Here is a 22,416-nt window from a genome sequence, read left to right on the forward strand (position 1 = left end):
ATGAAGGTGGGATGGCATAGCACTGTGTATAAAATATAACTCGACAAAAAGGATTTGGGAGAGGGGGTTAGACAGGGGAGGACAGTCATGTTGGCTTTTCTAGACACACACCTGCTTTCATACATGTACTTGATATTGTTCTCCTTCTCTCCTTTGTCTTCCTCACCCAACTATTCATGTCAGATACAGGCACAGTTTAAGCTGAACAGAATTTACAAGCCTGGGGACGTCGTTCTGGGTGGTTTGTTTTATTTGCACTCTGCCTCTGTCTTCCCTGATCTATCTTTCACCTCCAAGCCACGCGAGTACATTTGCTATAGGTGAGTATAGCACACATGCGTTTACAAAAGCAAGCAAGAGAATGTAACATGTTTTGATAGATTGTATCATAGTTGATGTTGTGTTTCTACAAAGATGAATATCATGCAATGTTATGTTATGTGTGTTAGTTTATACATGCAAGGGTTCATGCAGGCCCAGACCATGGCTTATGCAATAACTGAGATCAACAGAAACCCATACATACTGCCCAATGTGACACTGGGCTATAATCTCTATGATAACTGTATGACACATGCAGTTGAATTCCGTTCAGCCTTGACATTGGTGAGTGGGACAGAGGAGCACTTTCAGTTGGATGAGAGCTGTCTTGGGTCTCCTCCAGTGCCAGGAATTGTGGGTCCTGCTACCTCGTCAAGTTCGATTGCTCTCTCTAGAATATTAGGTTTATACCGAGTACCCATGGTAAGTTTCCACCTTAAATCCCCTTTAATCATGACATTATGTTCCATCCGTCTTCAACCACTTATACTGTTTATTTGGTTATTTAATTATAAATGTCAAATATGATAAATATGTATTGGGTCTTTTTTACAGCTTGAAAGACACAGAACATATTTACTTGCGGGCTGAATTGAATGGATTTTGATTTTGAAGCAGGCTTTCAAAAGGTCAGATGTCAATGTATCTGATGCAAGATGGCTCACTCTTCTAACACAGGCTGCTTGACAGTGTCGCTGTCCATGGTGCTTAACATCAGAGATGGGCAGTACTTGAAATACATGTATTTGTAAATACATTACAAATGTATTTTCTGTATTTTAAAATACAGAACATACGGTATTTTCTGTATTTTATATGCATATTTTGCAACTTCCTGCAATTTCACTGCATAAAATCACACAAAACCCACATATTTAATCACAAAATCAAGGATTTTAGTCTGCATAAAGAAGGATTTTTGCCAGCATAATCAAGGATTTTTGCCCAAGTTTTTCTGGACTCTAGTATGGGGTAGGACAGATTGTGCTCAAATTGGTTTCTGAAATGCAATTCAAAGTGGCAAAGGCTTTTTTGAAGATAAAAGAAGATGAAGATAAAGATAAAGCAGCTTCTTTTATTCTTTTTTTCCTGTCCCCCCCCCCCCTCAGCCATCCCCCTGCTCTGTTTGCAGGGGTAGTTTGACAAGAAATGAAATGTTTTACAGCAGAGATGTTGTGTGCCTTTTTTCAGATAAGTCACACTGCTGCTTCTTCTACTTTGAGTGACCTGAATCAGTTCAATGTTTTACAGCAGAGATGTTGTGTGCCTTTTTTCAGATAAGTCACACTGCTGCTTCTTCTACTTTGAGTGACCTGAATCAGTTCCCATCCTTTTTTAGAACAAGCCCAAATAATGACTCCCAGGTATACACTTTTTCCTTCCTAAGATGTGTTATTTATGGCCCACCACCATTATAGTAATTTGAAATTCATACATTGACATTGTTTTGAAATTAACCTGGGCAGTAGGCTATTTCGCAATAGAATTTGTAAAGTTTCCTAACTGCTTGTTCCTTGTGTTGTCTCATTCTAGTCTAGAACAAAAGCCAAATCAAATACATAAATGTCTGGTGTAAAATAAACATTTTTCTACATTTAATGTGTGTACTCATCTGAAAAAGACACTTGGAAAAGAGTATATGCTATTTATTGATTGATTGAATACTTTAGGCACCTAGGGCCTAGGCTTGTTTCCATTGTGGTCCTCTGTATAATATCGGAATCGGTCAGAATCGGTATCGGCAGATATGACCCTGCAAATAATCAGAGATCGGATATCGGTCATAATTTCATAAACGTGCACGCCTAGTCCAAAGGTTCTGCAGGAGATGCAGTCGTTCCTAAGGTCATCCTCCATATTTTACTTTGACAAATGTTTGGCCATGTCTGGTGTAGGAGATTCATGGATTTACCTCTATGTGAACACTGGCGGAAGAAGAGTTGTTGTTGATTTAACTTAATTAAAAGTTGTAATAGGCTACTACAATGTAGAAATAGTCTTTTATAAGCCAATCTGGGAACCCATTGGCAAAAAAGAATACCTTGAATTTGCCTCATGCGGCACCGCCCAATTCCCTGTGTATGGAGACTGGATGTCGGCCCGTTGACTCCCCTTCAGCCCTCCTCTATCGGTGCTGCGGCTTTGTTTTCATTCCTAATATTTCTATTAGGAATACTCTCCTCTACTATTATGCCAGTCAATCTAAGGTCTGAACCAAAATAAATTATAGTAATAATTATAGTAATCGTTCAAGGTTTTTTAAGGGTCATCCAAACATATAAAAAAATTTCAATGAAATAATTAGTGGATCATGGTAAATCCAGGGGTTGAAAGTTGGGGTACCATTATAATGTTTTCGAAAAAGCTCCTTGGGCTAAATCAGGCCATAGCCACTTGCCCAAATGTGCACAAATGTGATTTTGTAATTGTTGTGGAAAGGATAGAGATCAGATCTTTTCTGAACTGATTGTGGTTCTTTAGGTGCGAGCTATTTTGCTGCTTATGAGGCGGTTTGGATGGACCTGGGTAGGATTGGTGTTTAACGATGGTGCTTATGGCCACAATGCTGGTCGAACCTTCCAGGCCAACCTGGCCCGTTCTGGTCTGGGTTGTGTGGCTTATTCAAAGGCCCTGCCCTGGGACAATGACCTGGACAAACTGGACAGGATTGTCACTGTCATGAAGGAATCCACAGCTCGTGTGGTCATTGCATTTACATTTGGGAGCTATATGCTTAATCTCATGGATGAGGTTTGTATGTATGTACAGTACGTATGTAGGTATGTAGATATGTACAGTATACCTGCATGAATGAATGGACCACTGTAAAGCGCTTTGAGTAAGCACGTAGTTCATAGAAAAGTGGAATAAATGTAGATATGTACGTAACATGTACAGTATGTAACCTTTATTTAACCACTGGAGTTATGTTGAGGTATGAAGCACTCACTATTCTTTCTTTCTTTCTTTCTTTCTTTCTTTCTCAAGAAAAGTTTGGTATTATACTCTTTTTATTTATGTCCATTTGAACAGACCCATGTTCCTCTATCCTCTAATAATTAAAGATGGATTGTCGTGATTTTTTCCCCACCCTAAAACATGATCATCAGGTATTATTATTATATAAGGAGGAAGACGTTTTTCAAAACGGTATTTGTTAAAATTTTGTTTTTATGTAGACTCCCCACCAGTTCATTAAGTATGCCCGGTGGGTAGTGATCCACCTGAACTGAAGCCGCACCCACATCTGTTGTATGATAAAGGGGAGGGGTTAGAGGAGGGGATGATATTGTGATGTCACTATATCACTGTTTTTTTCATTGCCACGTTTGACTGTCAAGGTTTCAGTCTCCAGGAAGAAACCCTAAATACAAAGGGAAGACATCATTGCACATAACAACCACACCAAGCGAAATAAACACTTGATAAACTGGAAAAATACACAAATCACGGCGCTCCTTCTTTAACTAACCCTGACACTTTTCCAAGTGTAAAATGAGTGTCTTTGTTTCCACACAATCAACAGGTTGTAAGACAGAATTTGACAGGTCTGCAATGGGTGGGCGCTGCGGGTTGGTCGACAAATTCTCATTTCCAGGCTCCTCGCTTCATGCCGTACCTGGCAGGAACCCTAGGTGTCGCCTTCCATCGTGGAGAGATACCAGGTTTCAAGGACTTCTTGTCAAAAATACATCCTCACAATGATTCCGACAACACAATTGGAAATACCATAGTGAGTCTTTTGTTTAATTTAGTATTTAAACAGCAATTTATAAATGGCAATTGTATATCACTTTAAATTACTTCCGGGGTAATTTTAACATCTACTGTGGCTTTTTTGTGCACCCCAGACAGTTTTTAAGATGTTTGATTCAACATTTAGATATTTGATATTACAGCCACATCTCTCTCCTAAGACCTTATGCAGACCACGGCCATATACTGTAAGTTAATGGCAGGGTGGCAACATAAAAATCCACCGTAGACATGTTATGAGCTACTTTCTATCAAGAAATTCCTTGCAGTTGATTTTTGAGAAGTGTTGGAGTTTGGAAGCACTCGCTTCCAGTAAAGCAATGTGGACTTTTCTGTTTGGATGTATGGGCTGTCAATGGCAAATTGCGGCTAGTTGCCACCCTGCCATTAACTTAATGGCAATATGGACAGCGTCTGCATAAGGTCTATATGGGCTTAGGAGAGAGATGTGGCTGATGTGTAATATCAAAAATATCTAAATGTTGAATAAAGCACGGTGTGCACATAAATGACAGCTATAAATGACCCCAGATGTTTTTTAAAGATAAACAGGTAGTTTTGAGGAAGCAATCTGATTGAATGAAATAGCCATCTACCTGTGCTTCAAACAAGCATGATGACACACGTAATCAAAACATAAAAATCACACCCATGTGAAGTGAGGGGCGCTCTTATCATCGTACATCATCTCATTCCAGCCAATCACAATTTGTGCCCCCACGTTCATCATCAATGTTTGTGTTACGTAATGTTTGTGTTTACACAAAGGAAAAAGTTGCACATACACCGAAAGCTGGACATGAGAGGGGCTAGGCCGCCCCTCAAAAATGAGCTGTGCTGATGAGACGAAGTCACTTCAGTGACGCTTGCGGAACTCTGCTAAAGCCTTGTTCCTGACCGCATCACTGGCGTGCCAATAATCACGATAAAGCACACCCTCTCGTGTAATATCTTTTTAATTTCCCTTTTCCTTTAAGTCTTAATTTTGTTTCTTTAGGTGAGGCAGTTTTGGGAGCACACATTTCAGTGTAAATTTGCACCCCTTCCGTCAGAGTGGTTGGATGCTGGTGGAGAGCTGTGTACTGGACAAGAGGACCTAGGAACATCCGAAGCAGCCCTTTTGGATGTGTCTGACCTCAGGTCAGAGTACAATGTATACAAGGCTGTGTATGCTCTGGCCCATGCCCTCAATGACATGTTGCAGTGTGTGCCCGGAAGAGGGCCTTTCATTGGGCACAGCTGTGCCAGATTGCAGACAATGCAGCCATGGCAGGTGTAATATAATTTTCCTGTTAATGTTTCTAGTTCATTGGTTTGCAAATCTTTCTGGATCAGGGCCAACTTGAATCTGGAAAACGGAATCTGATGCGGCCGTGTGCATTTACATATAAACTCAGTACCCTTTTCTGTCTCTTGATTTTCATAATTTTACTCACCCTTTCTAGCTTGTGCATTACCTGGAAAAGGTCAACTTCACCACGTCATTTGGTGATGATGTATCATTTGATGAAAATGGTGATGCTTTACCAATCTGGGATATCTTGAACTGGGTGTGGCTCCCTGATGGAAGTACTAAGGTTTACAATGTGGGTGTGTTCAAGAAATCAGCCTCAGCAGGTGAAGAACTGATCCTTGATGAAGACATAATCCTCTGGAACTTTGAATACACAAAGGTCACTTTGGCTTTCTAAAATAGCTAATGTCAAATTAATGTCATGATGTGAATGTAATTTAGTTTAGACTGAAATTGTTCAGTGTTACTTTCCTCTGTAGCCTCCTCGGTCAGTGTGCAGTGAGAGCTGTTCCCTTGGAACCCGTGTGGCCAGAAGGAAAGGGCAACCAGTCTGCTGCTTTGACTGCATTGCTTGCTCTGAGGGAGAAATCAACAATGAGACTGGTAGGTTTACATCATGTAACAATGTACAGTAATTTATCTTTAGAATTATACTGTACTTGTCTGTCCCTTTACTTCTGTACTCTTTATTAGACTCTACAGAGTGCACCAGTTGTCCAGAGGACTTCTGGTCCAGTCCCCAGCGTGACCACTGTATCCATAAAAGTGTGGAGTTCCTCTCCTACAATGAGGCCCTGGGTATCTCCTTGACAACTATCTCACTGTTGGGCACACTTACCTGCGCCACTGTCCTGGGAATCTTCATTTATTATCGAAACACACCCATGGTACGAGCCAACAACTCAGAACTTAGCTTCAAACTGTTGCTGTCTCTCAAACTATGTTTCTTATGCTCACTTCTGTTCATTGGCCGTCCCCGGCTGTGGACGTGCCAAATGAGGCATGCAGCATTTGGAATCAGTTTTGTGCTGTGTATCTCGTGCATCCTGGTAAAGACTATGGTGGTGTTGGCTGTGTTCAAGGCCTCCAAGCCTGGGGGTGCAGACATTATGAAGTGGTTCGGTGCCATGCAGCAGAGAGGAACCGTTCTGGGTCTTACTTTAATCCAGGCATCAATCTGCATAGCCTGGCTTGTGTCTGCCTCACCAACTCCTCATAAAAACACACAATACCACAGTGATAAGATAGTCTATGAGTGTGCTGTGGGATCAACAGTTGGTTTTGGAGTGTTGTTAGGTTATATTGGTTTACTGGCCCTACTCAGCTTCCTCCTAGCATTCATGGCAAGGAATCTTCCAGACAACTTCAATGAAGCCAAGTTAATCACTTTCAGCATGTTGATCTTCTGTGCCGTGTGGATAGCCTTCATTCCTGCATATATCAGCTCTCCAGGAAAATATGCAGATGTAGTGGAAGTATTTGCTATTTTAGCATCTAGTTCTGGTGTGTTGGTGGCATTGTTTGGACCGAAGTGTTATATAATGCTTTTGAAACCAGAGAGAAACACTAAGAAGTCCATCATGGGACGAGGCACCACCAAGACATAGAAGTAATTCAATGACATAACAGTTTCTCTATGTATTTTATAACAATAAGTGTATAATAAACAATGTTTCATTGCTGATAACCTTGTTAGTATAGCAGATTCCATATTGTACCAGATGAATGAAAAGTAGTAATCCAGTCAGGGATGCAAATGTATTTGCAGAAAAGTTGGTGAAAAGTTGATTATGCTCCCTATGTTTGATGATTTTAGACCTAAACATCTTACTAATAAAATGCTCAAAATCTCTGTACGTATGTACGTCCGTCCGTCCGTCTGTAGTTCACGTTCATATCATTGGATGTATTAAGGCTACAGATCCCCTTTACTCTAGACTGTAAGGTCACAGGAGCAATACAGACACTTCTCTGGACTCTTCATCAACCACAACATCTGGTGTATTAGCTCATATCAGCTGTCAAAGATATAAACATGTATCGGTTGTCAGTGATAACTTATCACAGAGATGAAAGAAACATGGATGGAATGACAGGAATGTTATGCCCAGCTTTGTGTGTTTGTGTTTACCCCATAGTGATGATTTGATTGGCTGAGCACGAATGCGATGATGATGTATGACAATAATAGCGCCCCTCACTTCACACAAGTGTTATTTTTGAGGGGCGCTAGCCCCTCCTATATACAGCTTTTGTCCCCACACGTCTCAATATTTGCCATTGACAATGAAAGGAGAAATTAGGTCAAATGTCCGCCAAATATTACATACATTTGTGGCAACACAAACATTATTACAATAACAATAACATTACAAATGCCATTGACAATGAAGGGGGAATTTACGTCATATGTAAATATGACTTAGATCTTGTCTCCACGCGTTTCACGCATTTGCCATTGACAATGAAAGGAGAAATTAGGTCAAATTTGTACGATGACAAGAGCGCCCCTCAATTCACACGGGTGTGACTTTTACAATCTGTATGATGATATTTTGATGTACTATACAATGATTTACAGTATTCTGTCATGATGTGCTATATACTGTGTCCCTTTGTATGCATGACATCAAGATATGTGACCGTGTTTGCAGTGACCTGTTCTGTGGTGTGGTGTGGTGTGCCAATGAGGGAGCAATTGGAGGGGATTGGGGAACCAGATGGAAGAAGGAGAGAAGGTGGTCTGTCTTTTACTGTGAATGTGATGATTCTTAAGGAATGAGGGTGAGACAGAGAGTGATCAGCAGAGGGAAGGCATGCAAGTTTCCCCTAGAGTTTTAGTCCAGTCCAGTAGTGTTGTTGTTGGTTTAGAGATCCATGACGACCTTTAGCTGTTAGCAGGTGACTGTGACCAGCATAGGTGACCTTTGCCCTAATCTGGACGAGGGGGCACGCACACACGCACGCACGCTCGCTCGCACGCATGCACGCACGCACCACACACACACACACACACACACACACACACACACACACACACACACACACACACACATGCACAACTTGAAGGCCAGTGTATTACATCAGGGTTGTTACTTGCGCAAGCAGAGCGCGCAAGTAATGTGGTCGGCCTGGTCCATTTGTCGTGACAGCAAAAAAAACGTTCCGCCATTTCAGGACCCCCCCAGAAAAACATCAAATCTGTGCCCGTATTGCTGGACCAATGATGACGAAATGACCATATCTCTTACGTCATCATTTAGAGCTGGTCATACACGTATTTCTTACGTCATCATTTAGAGCTAGTCATACACTCTAATAGCTCATAGCTCTAAATGATAACGTAAGAAATATGGTCATTTCGTCATCATTGGTCCAGCAATACGGGCACAGATTTGATGTTTTTCTGGGGGGGTCCTGAAATGGCGGAACGGTTTTTTTGCTGTCACGGTTTTTGGACCAGGCCGATCACAGAATACCGCTAATCAACTTACAACTACACACTTTATACAGTATAGAGTATAGAGTATATAGATATATACTGTGTATGACTAGCTCTAAATGATGACGTAAGAAATACGTGTATGACCAGCTCTAAATGATGACGTAAGAGATATGGTCATTTCGTCATCATTGGTCCAGCAATACGGGCACAGATTTGATGTTTTTCTGGGGGGGTCCTGGAATGGCGGAACGTTTTTTTTGCTGTCACGGTTTTTGGACCAGGCCGATCACAGAATACCGCTAATCAACTTACAACTACACACTTTATACAGTATAGAGTATAGAGTATATAGATATACGTATATAGTATATGCGTATATACGTATATAGATATTGTATAACTGCTCTCAGTAATGACGTATGTAATACAACATTATGATTCTGGAATGTATAAAAGTCACAACGTGTCAAAAATGTTACCATAATTAATAATATTAGTGTGGTTTGCAAAATTAAATATATATCTAAGTATATAATTATATATGCAAAAACTAAGTTATAATATCGCAAGAAGCTCAGTCATTTAACACTCTCTGAGAAAGACGCAGACAGACTTGGCTATATCAACAATCCAGATCATTTGACACATCCACGGGGGAAGGCTAGAAAAGGTAGCTGGGGTGACTCTCAGCCAAAGACTCTCAGCTGCACAGTGAAAGAAGGAAGATATTGAAACCAGGACTCAGTTAGCTGGGGTGACTCTCAGCCAAAGACTCTCAGCTGCACAGTGAAAGAAGGAAGATATTGAAACCAGGACTCTCCGAGGAACTCTCAGCCAAAGACTCTCAGCTGCACAGTGAAAGAAGGAAGATATTGAAACCAGGACTCAGTTAGCTGGGGTGACTCTCAGCCAAAGACTCTCAGCTGCACAGTGAAAGAAGGAAGATATTGAAACCAGGACTCTCCGAGGAAGACGCAGACAGACTCGGGCATATCAACACTCCAGATCATTTGACAATTTCACACGGAAGCCTGTTGTAAACACAGATCTAGATCAATAGGACACCTCCACAACGAAACATACAGAAAAACAATGGAACTATCTACAGATATACCTTCAAATAAAAGGATGAAGAAGGACCCCGTAATTAAAATCTCAGCATTAAGTTCATTATCATTTGGAAGTCGTGAAAGATGGAAAATCTGTGGAAAGGTAGTTACTAAAAGTGAACAACGTAAATTTACTAACGGAATATACTTCTTCTTTCGGATTACAGACAGTACAGCAACAATTAAGGTAACAGGATTTACTCAAGAATGTGAGAAATATTTTAATTTGATTGAAGTAAACCAATGTTATTTCATCACTGACGGACAATTTAAAGAAATAAATCCAAAATATTCTACGGACCGCGAAAAATTTGAAATTATACTGAAATCAAGGACAGAAATTATTGTATTTGATAGAGATGTGGAAATTTTGAAACCTAAGTTTAATTTCACCAGGATACCTGACATACAGTTGTTAGAAGACAAATGTGTCATAGACGTATTGGGGATTTGCATTAATTTCTCAGAAGTAAAGACTATTTCTACAAATAATGGACCACGTAGAAAAAGGGAATTACAGTTATTGGATTCATCAAATACAAAAATTATATATACAGCTTGGGAAGAAGACACAACCATGGATACCGGCTCTCTTTACCCTATTTTAATTTTACAGGGAACCATCATAACTAGCTATAATGACAAAAAGAATCTGACTAGTAATACAGGTACTATATTATATAGGGAGCTTGATATACCAGAAGTTCAAGAATTAAGATTATGGTTTGAAAAAGAAGGAAAAAAAGTAATATTAAATGAGGAACCAACAGAAAAGTTTTCTTTTAATATGAACAACGTAAATGACTTAGAGACGGAAATATTATATAGTTATTTGGGGAGGATTATTGAGTTTAAATTGGAAGATTCGCCAACGATTTTATGTCGAACTTGTGATGAATCGGTCATTCGACTCGTGGATGAAGGTTACTTTTGTAATTCGTGTAATAAAACATCTGACAATTGTAAATCAGGATTAAAGATCATATTTAAAACGCAAGATATAGCAGTGTGTGATCAATACCTTTTGATAAGTTGTCAACATGATATTATTTCTGAAATGTTGGGTGAGTCAGAAGATTATTTGATTGAATTAAATGATAGTAATAAAAATAAGTTTAATGAACATTTAGATGCATTAAAATCAGAAATCGTTATGTTTAAAATCTGCCTGAAAATAGTAACAAATAACATAAAAAAGAATGTAACTATCACAGCGACAAATGTAAAGAAAATTGATAAAAAACAATGCAAATTTATTGATTCTTTATGTAAATAAATACGAGTATAATATATTTTTTTTAATATTTTTTTTTCAGCTTGAATCCATGATATTTTTGGAACAACCTATTTTTTAAATGTTTTTTTTTCAACTGAAATACATGATATTTTTGGAAACCTAAACTCTATGAAGAAAAAGGTCCTTAAAATAAACAATCCTGAGTGGAGGTTCACTGCCAGGTTTCTCTCTTCAGTGACGGAGTGGCCAGGAATGCTGAGGCAGTGGTCGACCATGCGACCACTGAGGAGGTTCAGCTTCACGACGCAAACGGCCTCAAATCGCCAGCTGCCGCAGTGACAAGGGCCGAGACGGCAACTACCAGTAGACCATCGCCGGGAAGACATCCCACACGACGCCCAGGAGAAGCGATAACGCCCTGCTTGATGGAGAGCCGCTGCAGATCAATGAGACGAAACCGAACAAAGCCAGGCCGACTAGGCTAGGCCGGTTAGGTTTAGCCATTCTGGTAATCTTACTGACAACCGCAGCTGTTCACACTGTTGGACTGTTGGCTAGCTGGACACCCACACGACATTCAAACGCTTCATCCTTTAGGTCCTATGGTGTTTGCTCCATGTTCCCGCACCCTGCCTGCTCAAGGGCCGCGGGGAGTTGAAATAGGAACAGCCGGCCGGCAACAGTTCAACGAGGGCGCTGCACTCACCCGCCACCATCCACGTCTCTGTCAGACAGAGGAGATCCAAGGCGCGGGAGCTGAAGAAATCCCTCAGGATAAATGTTGTATTTGTCAGCGATCTAGCATTCACCAGGCCAATCCTGGCCAATCCTGACAGGGGCTGGAGCCTTTGATCCGGAGGAGTTAGGATCGCGGCGCAGCGACCGCTGATTGCAGAGATTCACCCCGCGTCTCCAGAGCTGAGGAGCGCAGGAACGACAGGGCTGGAATAGCACATCCAGGCTAGCAACAGGAGCGAGGCAGGTCACGCTGGGGACCTGGCATCGTTGCAGCAGGGCGTAGGGAGACGATAATCCAGGTTTCACGTGAGACAAAGACGAGTAGCATACACGGGCTTTCAGCTTCACCAGCTTGCCACTCCATTTGCCACGGCGGCGGAGACGTTTCCTCCTCGGTGCCGGAGATTGGCGATCATACACCAACAGAGACTTAATCTGAACAGTGCCAAGGCTTAGACACAGCAGAAACACAAACCAAAACGAGAGCAGGAGACGAGCAGCCAAACACACTGGCGCCATCACTTCCGCCTACCTGTTAGGGCTCTCTAAGCCATAACGGCCCAAGCATCGTTGTGCAGTTCACATCCAGCATTGATGCACCACCACCACCGAGTCTGGAAGACAAGCTCGAAGAACAGGTCAACACTCTGGCAGAGTCTGCAAGAGCACCCCAGAACACCTCATGGTAAAGTCCGAAGAGGCCAGAGCCCGAAGCAACGACGGCCGCCGATCAAGAAGAGATCCTTGGTCCACGGCTCCACATCGACCAGCTTCACTAAGGGCGAAGTGTTACGAAGCAACGGAGTGCCTCTCTGACATCACAACCAGGACGCCAGGAATGACATCACTCTCTACCATAAATACTGGTGCATACAACGTAATGAAGCCAGAAGAAGACAGATCACGTAGTAGACCTCAGATACCATATCAAGACCTCAATACTGACCGCCGGTTCGACCACTACACACACGTGAAACCTGGATTATCGTCTCCCTCCGCCCTGCTGCAACGACGCCAGGTCCCCAGCGTGACCTGCCTCGCTCCTGTTGCTAGCCTGGAAGTGCTAGCCATTCCAGCCCTACCATATCAAGACCTCAATACTGACCGCCAGTTCGACCACTACACACACGTGAAAACTGGATTATCTGACCGCCGGTTCGACCACTACACACACACGTGAAACCTGGATTATCGTCTCCCTCCGCCCTGCTGCAACGACGCCAGGTCCCCAGCGTGACCTGCCTCGCTCCTGTTGCTAGCCTGGAAGTGCTAGCCATTCCAGCCCTACCATATCAAGACCTCAATACTGACCGCCGGTTCGACCACTACACACACCTGGATTATCGTCTCCCTCCGCCCTGCTGCAACGACGCCAGGTCCCCAGCGTGACCTGCCTCGCTCCTGTTGCTAGCCTGGAAGTGCTAGCCATTCCAGCCCTGCCGTTCCTACGCTCCTCAGCTCTGGAGACGCGGGGTGAATCTCTGCAATCTGCGGTCGTTGCACCGCGATCCTAACTCCTCCGGAGTTCCAGATCATTGGTTAGCCTCTCTATCCAGGGAGAAAAGACGGACGTACTGTAAAGAAGCCTGTTGAACCCAAAAATCTTTGGATACCTATTATATAGCATTCTGTACCAATCCATAGTTGAACTAGAAGAACTAAAGCCAGGAATTATTGTTATAAAATGAATAAAAAGATGAACCAGTACATTAAAGAGGAAGGAGATCTAAGGGTAGAAATACAAAACAAAATGAATGAACAAAAGATACGTATTTACATAAGAAATGATATCCTTGAAATACCCCTTTCAGTTCAAGAGCAAAGAAAGGAAAGAAAAAAACGTTTGGAAGAAAATAAGCAGAAGAAAGAAGAAAGAAGAAAACTTAACAAACTAAAGAATACACGTAAGAAAGAAAAAGCCAGACAAAAAACCCCAGACAAAATCAAGAGAAATCACAGGAAAACAACAAAAGAAAGGAAAAAACATGACGAGGAAAAACGAAGTGAAAAACGAATGGAACAATATAAAAACGAAACCTATCAAGAAAAAAGAAAACGACTTTCAAAAAGACATGTTTCATATATTAAAAAGGATCTGCGGGATAACAAGAAGATACAGAATGTTAAGGACAACAACAAACGAAGGACAAAACGTTGGGATATAATTAAAAAAGAAGTAAAGGATGTGCTAGAAAATCAAGCTGAACTGACAATTAAAGAAATGGAAGAAAAACGAAATGAAGAATTGAATATACATAAGACGAAAATCACGGAGAGGAGAAGGAGAAAACAAGAAGAGATCAACGGAAATAAATCACTGCGTTCTCAAAAAATGATTGAAAAATTCCAAAATGCAGTAAAAGAAGGACCTGTTTACGTCTGTACATGTTGCCACAGACTTCTATATCGACAGACTGTCTCAATATTTAATGAGATAAAATACTCTGATTATGTTAAAGAGAGGAACAACCTGACAAGATTGGTATTTGATCTAAAAAACAGAAAAAGAATACGGGGAAAGAATGAATGGATTTGTTCTACATGTAATAAAAATTTGAAAGCTGGTAAACTACCCAGTCAGGCAGTGGCCAATAATTTAATACTTGAAGATGTTCCAAATGAACTTCTTGGTTTAAACTCGATGGAAATTAGATTAATTGCTCAACGTATTCCATTTATGAAAATGGTTGTCTTACCAAAAGGAAAACAAAAGAAGATTGTTGGTCCTGCAATCAATATTCCTAGTGATCTCACTCCAATTTGTACTTTACTTCCAAGATTACCTTCTAATGCACAGATACTTTCTTTGAAGTTGAAAAGAAAATTGACCTATAAAGGACATTACATGTATCAATATATCAGACCAGAACGAATTATAAGTGCATTAACTTGGTTGAAAGATAATAATCGACTGTATGACAATGTTACATTCAAGGATGATTGGGAAAAGGAATGGAAGACGTCGGATTCGGATATGTGGGAAGCCTTTATAACTGACCCTCAAGAAGATAAACTTTACAAAACTAAACCTGGAGATGTAATCGAAACACCATTAGTAATATCAAAATCAGATAATCCTTTGGAAGATGATGATAAATATCCAGTTATTGATGAAGCACATGTCAATTATTATCGAAAAAGGGGTTTTAACGTTGTTAATGTTGAAGGTGATGGAGATTGTTTGTTTAGTGCGGTTTGTTATCAACTGAATTACCAAAATACAAAAAAGATGAATGGAAAAGAATTAAGAAAACTACTTATTGAATACTTCGAAAAAAATACCACAAAATATGGAATACTTTATGCTAATTTCTTAAATAATGAAAAGAAGGATGAAACTCAAGATTCGAACCAAGATGTCCTATGGAAACGTTATCTGGATGAACTGAGAAACAACGCCTGGGGTGATCATATAACAGTTCAAGGTTTAAGTGAAATGTTGAATTATAATATAGAAATATTTACAACATTATGGAAGAACCCGACAAAAATTGTTCCATCAACTAATACTGCAGATCAAAATATGTGTATTGGTCTCATCGGGCAATTACATTATGTAGCCTTGAGAAAGATACATGAAGAACAAGTGAAGGATGGAAATAAGTTTGACAATGACTACATAGATGACCATCAGGAGGAAAAATATCGTAGTTTACAATACGAATCATGTCTTCAACCAGAAAACTTGGAGACTGAAAAATACACTTTTTCCTTAGCACCCGGAGAAAATGGAAAACCTTTACACTTATTAGACGATGACAATTTTGAGGTAATGGCATTTCCTAATCATTACCCAACCGGAAAAGTTTCAGGAATCAGACCTGTTAAATTAACATTTCGACGATACTTCCAACAACGCCTTTTAAATGTTGACACAAGATTTGCCAAGGATGTTGAATACCTACTTGCCAGTCAGTATGGTGTGGAGTGCAAACAAGTATGTGACAGTGCATCGATCATGTTACGACAGACGAAAGGAAGATAAATTAAAGGTCTAACTATGAATGCAGGATTTAAAAAAAATAAATATAACGTTGAAGGATTATTGAGAAAAGATCATGCTTATAGATTTCTGAAAGATATAAGAGGATCTAATGTATATTGGCAAAAGACACTATATGATCTGCTGGGTTATCTACGTCAAAAAGATATACCCGCCGTTTTTTTGACGTTATCATCAGCTGATCTCCGATGGCCGGAAGTTATACAGATCATTGCTCAACAACATGAAATCAATCTCACCACTGAAGAAATAATGAATATGAGTTTTGAGGATAGGAGCAAATGGTTAAGAAGAAATCCTGTGACTGCTGCAAGACAATTTAATTATAGATTAGAAACCTTTATACGAGATTTTATAAAATCTAAATTAGGACCACTAGGAGAAGTTATCGACTTTGTTTTCAGAATCGAATTTCAAGCAAGAGGTTCACCTCATGCTCATAGTATTTTATGGATCAAAGATGCTCCGAAACTAGACGTAGATGACGAGGAAAAAGTGAAGAGATTTATAGATGAAATCATAAGCTGTAGTTTACCGGATGAAAATGAAAAACCAGAGTTAAGTAAATTAGTAGAAACATTACAAACACACGTTCATTCATGTGCATGTAAGAAGAAAGGAAATTGTAGATTTAATTTTCCAAAACCACCAAGTCCCTTAATTATAATTGCAAGGGAAACAGATTCGGATGAGGATTTAAACCGAGCACGTACTATATTAAAAAAAGTAATGACATTTATACATGAAGACCAACAACCAGAGCATATGCAGTTGAATGAAATGTTAACATTACTAGAACTTACAGAGGACGAATACAAAACAGCTCTAGCCGTTTCAAAGAGAGGAAATACGGTTATACTAAAAAGAAGACCAAGTGAAATATGGATCAATAACTACAATCCCGACATTCTTATGGCCTGGAAAGCTAACATGGATATACAATACATTACAGACCCATACGCTTGTGTAATGTATGTAGCCTCATACATGATGAAAACCGACAAGAACATGGGACAACTATTAAAAATTGTATCAAATGAAAGCAGAGACATGGAATTCAAAGATCAAATAAATAAAATAAAATCAGTATTCCTCAACCATAGAGAAGTTTCAGCACAAGAAGCAGCATACAGAATACTGTCAATACCTTTAAAGAAAATGAGCACTAAGGTAATATTTATAAACACAAACCCTAAGAATTCTCGGGTATCAATGATGAAGCCATTGAAAATTATTCAAGAAATGCAAGATGATGAACAGGATATCTTTTATTCTAATATTATCGAAAGGTACGCTGCAAGGCCAGATATATTAGAAGATATTTGTTTAGCAGAATTTGTTGCTAATTACAATAGACAAACGAATGACGATGACTCAATAGAAGACGTAGAAATTGAAAAAAAGGAAGAAAACCAAAGAAATAAGTTCATAGTTCTAAAACATGGACTCGGTATTATGTACAAAAGATGTAAAGAAGCTGTCATTCGATTTCATAAATACAATAAAGAAACGGAAAAGGAAAAACACTTCCGTGCTGAGTTAATGTTGTATTTACCCTGGCGAAATGAAGAGGATGATCTAATAAGTAAATACAATAATTATGAAAATCATTATAATGCCAAGATTGATGTCATTTTCAAAAATGAGAAGAAATACAGTATAAATCCAGAAGCAATAGATGCAGCTATAAGGAACCTTGAAACTAATGGTCCACCGGAACATGCTTGGGAAAATATCGCTCCTTGTACGGAACACGAAGAAATACTTATACGAAAAGAGGATGAAGAGACGGAACGAGAAATAAGTCAAGAGGACCTGGATGCTAACACAGAACTTGTATCTAGCAAACAAAGACACTACACAAGGGATCTTTTCAAACAAGAAGTTAGGAGAGATATATTATCTCATCAAGAATATTGTAAAATGATGAGATCATTGAACCAGAAACAAAAACAATTAATGGATTTCCATCGTCAATGGTGTAAAAATACAGTTATTGATTTAAAGGAAGGAAAGAAAACTGTCCCATATCACATCTTCCTTAGTGGATCAGGTGGGGTAGGAAAGAGTCATCTTATTAAACTGATCCATTACGACTGCATGAGATTATTCAAAACAGCCAACTTCATACAACCTGATGACACTATTTCTATGATTACGGCATCAACGGGAATAGCAGCTTTCAATATTAGAGGTGTGACACTCCATTCAGCTTTATCTTTAAAATCATCGAGATTTGGAAATTCTTTCTTACCACTGAATCAAGAAAAAGTAGCATTACTAGAAAATTCCTTACAAAATCTGCAATTATTAATTATAGATGAAATTTCTATGATTGGTGCAGACATTTTTCTCCAAGTACATAAACGATTGAGTCAAATTAAAGGCACAAATGTTATGGAAAATGGCTCAAAGGTACAAGAACAATTTGGCAATGTATCTATTTTAGCTGTTGGAGATCTATTCCAATTACCACCAGTAATGCAAAAATACATCTTTCAAGGTACAAGTAATGCAATTGCAAATATATGTGGTAATGGATGGGATTCATTTAAATTGTTGGAACTTAATGAAGTAATGCGCCAGAAAGATGATTTGAACTTTGCTGTAATGTTGAATCGAGTCAGAGAAGGAAAAATAACAGATGAGGATATCCAACAGTTACAATCAAGAGAAATAAATGCTAATGCTGATAATTACCCAGAAGATGCACTTCATGTGTTTGCAGAGAATAAATCTGTCGATGAACACAATAACTACAAACTTGAAAAATTGAATATTACTATTTATCATATAAAGGCAGAAGATAGTAGAAAAGATAAAGACACACGACTATTTGATCTGGATTGCACAAATAGGAAACTATCACAAACAGGAGGTTTACCAACTACACTCAGTATAGCAATTGGTGCACAAGTGATGTTGACTACTAATGTAATGGTATCTGATGGATTAGTCAACGGTATCAGAGGATTTGTTGAGTATATTGACTTTGGGAAAAACAACACGTATGTTACAGTAATACTCGTTAAATTCCAAGACAAATATGTTGGTCTTAATGCGAAGGCTAATAGTACCTATAAAACATATCCAGAAGCAGTTCCAATTTACAGACATGAAGCTATCATTTTCCATGGAGGCAGAAAAACAGGATCAACAAATAGATTTCAATTCCCGTTGACATTAGCTTGGGGATTAACTATTCATAAGGTCCAAGGTTTAACTATACAAGAGATTGTCGTATCTATGAAGGGCTCACATTTTAACCCGGGACAAGCCTATGTAGCATTCAGCAGAGTAAAAAGGATAAAAGATCTATATATACTTGACTTTAATCCTACGAAGATCAAAGTAGATAAGAATGTAGAGAGAGAAATGATACGATTACGACAATCACCTCTTGAAAATCCTAATATACGTAAAATAACTCAATTACCATTAAAACATTCATTAAATATTGGATTATTGAACGTCAGAGGTTATCTACCACATTTAGAAGATATAAACTCAGATTCCCAACTCGAAATGTTGGATCTAATAGCTTTTACTGAAACACACTTAAAGAAAAATAATAACATTACTTTTAAATTAAAAACAACGGACACGAATTACAATACAATGAGGAATGACAGAGAAAAAGATATAGGTGGGGGAGTTATGTTTGCTATAAAAGAAGATATTTCCATTGAAAGAATTCCAACTGAAAGCAGGATATTAGAGAAAGTAGAACATATATGTATACATGTAAAAGATAAAAATCTATATATCATTCTTATGTACAGATCACCTAAAACAGACCTTTCAAAATTAAACACATTTCTCGAATACATGATACAGTACATATCATCTCCGACTTCTGCAATTTTGATAATAGGAGATTTCAATGAAAACCATAATACTGAGATAGAAAGAAGTATAAAGACCTACATGTCAAAATTAGGCTTTAAACAATTAAATACAAATCCAACTACAGATTACGGAAATATTTTAGATCATGTATATTTTAACAAATGTGAAAGTATTATTATAGAAATTGAAGTTAGAGACACATATTACTCTGACCATGATTTAGTATTAATATCACTATAGTCTAACATGAAATAGATTTAAAATTAAAATTACATTTTTAATTCAGTTTATATACTTTTTTTTATAAGCGTTTTTTTATAAGCGTTTACATACATAAATTAGATAGGTAGTAAATAGTTACACCTAATAATTACACATTTCAAATGTTCCTTCACAGAGATATTGAGATTCCACCGTTTACAGAAAAAGTATACTGTATAACATATTTTAATTCAGTTTATATACCTTTTTTTTTCAACACATATAAATGATTTATTTGTCTCTGAAAAACAAAAAATGGATCCAGAATATATCTACAACAATAAAACAGTATTTCTTATATAGATAGAAACTAAAATCATACTTAATACTAAATGATTACATGTATAGTAGGTAGCAAATAATTACATCTAAACATTAATCATTTCAAACGTTCCTCCACAGAGATACTGAAATTTGGCAGTTTACAGCGGGCGAAAAGATTACATGCGCGCTCTGCTTGCGCACTAGTTGGCCATTTATGGCCTACTAGTGTGCAACAAGCAAGTATGCACTCGACAGAGTGCAGTTCTAGTTAGGACTGTGACTGTCACACATAGGCATAATCTGTGACGTTAGGCATTTTCATATTTTTCTACAGGCAGACAAGACACACCCGCAACACACCCCCAAACAATCTTAAGAGAGGAGGGAGCTTAGCGAGGAAGCACATTGTAAAGTGTGATTAACCAAAGATGGCCCTCATTGAAGTGTCCTCCAGAAGGTGTGCAGGTGGCTACCAGAAGGTGTTTGAACACGACAGCACTGAGCTGAAGTGTACGATGAGGTTTGCGGTTTATCTCTCCCCCATGGTGGAAGAGGTGAGCGGCGTGAGGTGTCCTGTGATGTACTGGCTCTCCGGACTGACCTGCACAGAGCAGAACTTCATCACCAAAGCAGGCAGTCAGCAGGCCTTTTCAGGGTACCTGGGTTGGACAGGTCTAGCTGGGAGGCCTATGACGCCACAGTGTTGGCGGCTTCCTACTCTGGTCCCACACTCAACACCTTGATCGACCAGGGCAGTGACGACCAGTTCCTGTCCGCCAATCAGCTCCTCCCTGACAATCTGATCGCTGCATGCTCCGAGAGGCTTTCCGCGGTCTACAGAATGCCAGGTTATGACCACAGCTACTTCTTCGTCTACTCGTTCATCAACGACCACGTTAGGCATCACGCCAAGTACCTCAACGCCTAAACAAGTGATTCTCAAAAAAAAATGAGAGGCTAGCCCCTATATAATCCCAGCTTTGTGTGTTTAATGTGTACCATGGAATGTGATGATTTGTTTGGCTGAGCATGGAATGTGATGTATGATGATAAGAGCACCCCTCACTTCACTTCAGTGTGATTTTCTTTCTCCAATGACTGTAATTTAACTCTGAGATTGCACAAATGGACCCAATGGACCTGTAGCCTAAGGGTAGAGGACCCCCTCCCTAGAACTCCTTCAAGGACCCCTGGGGGTCTCCAGAACGCATGTTGTGAAGCAGTGGCCTAAAGTAAACGAAGGTATTATAAGAGGCAAATATTGTACTTTTACTCCACTATAATTATTTGAAAACTTAAGTTACTTACTTACATACATTAACCACTTTATCCCTATTGTTGTGACTTCAGGTTGCATTTATTAAATCGTGCATCTCCCGTCGGTTGGTTGGTCACCCCAACATCATCAGGGATGGAGATCCCTGATGTCATCAATATTAAGCCCATATATGGGAATGCCCATATACATGTATGGAGATCCCTAATGTTATCATCAATATTGGCCAGAAACTGTATATCTCTGACCTCAAACCCAATTAGATCTCCATATCTGGAGCTGACCTGTTCTGACGTTCCATATGTTGATCTGACCTGATCAAACCATGTACACTCAAGACATGCTCCATATATGGCCAGTACAGAATTCATTCCATATAGGCCTATGGGTCTGATCCCCCATGCCAAAGCGCCAGCATTCGTCTAGCAGTCTGCTGTCACCCAGGCGGATGTGTGCTTCTCGCCCTCAGGCATCTTACTGGTAGGCTATTGAAAATAGAAAATCTACAAGCTCACAAAGTGACCTATTTTCAAATATTTAATTTGAGTTGCAGCAGCTAGAGTACTAACAAGGAAAGGGAAATTCGACCACATCACACCCACAGCACTACACTGGTTACCCATACAGGCCAGAGACGACTTCAAGGTGCTCATCCTGACTTGCTCCACCATACTTGTACAACTTAATAAAAGCATACATCCCCCCTCGACCTCTACGCTCCCAAGATGCTGCAAAACTCAGTCACATACCACAATAAAATAACAGTTGGGGGCAGAGCAGAGCATTCACACATGCCCCGTCTCTGGAATGTTCTCCCACAAGATACCTATGCCATTGCCAACTCACTAGACATTTTTAAATCT

At 39.4% G+C, this 22,416-nt stretch overlaps 1 protein-coding gene across 1 annotated transcript; it reads left to right on the forward strand.

The window, feature by feature from the left end:
• Positions 1–2,823: 2,823 nt before the first annotated feature.
• On the forward strand, positions 2,824–6,978 carry LOC310856654 (extracellular calcium-sensing receptor-like; the record flags this gene model as incomplete). The annotated part of the gene is made up of 5 exons (XM_083762125.1): positions 2,824–3,019; positions 5,130–5,230; positions 5,523–5,750; positions 5,851–5,974; positions 6,065–6,978. 5 exons carry the CDS (start codon positions 2,824–2,826, stop codon positions 6,976–6,978), a joined length of 1,563 nt encoding a protein of 520 aa, XP_083618251.1.
• Between the last annotated feature and the right edge of the window lie 15,438 nt (positions 6,979–22,416).

The sequence above is a fragment of the Protomyctophum parallelum genome (genome assembly GCF_964188405.1).
Source record: "Protomyctophum parallelum genome assembly, chromosome: 3".
Classification (NCBI taxonomy): Eukaryota; Metazoa; Chordata; class Actinopteri; order Myctophiformes; family Myctophidae; genus Protomyctophum; species Protomyctophum parallelum.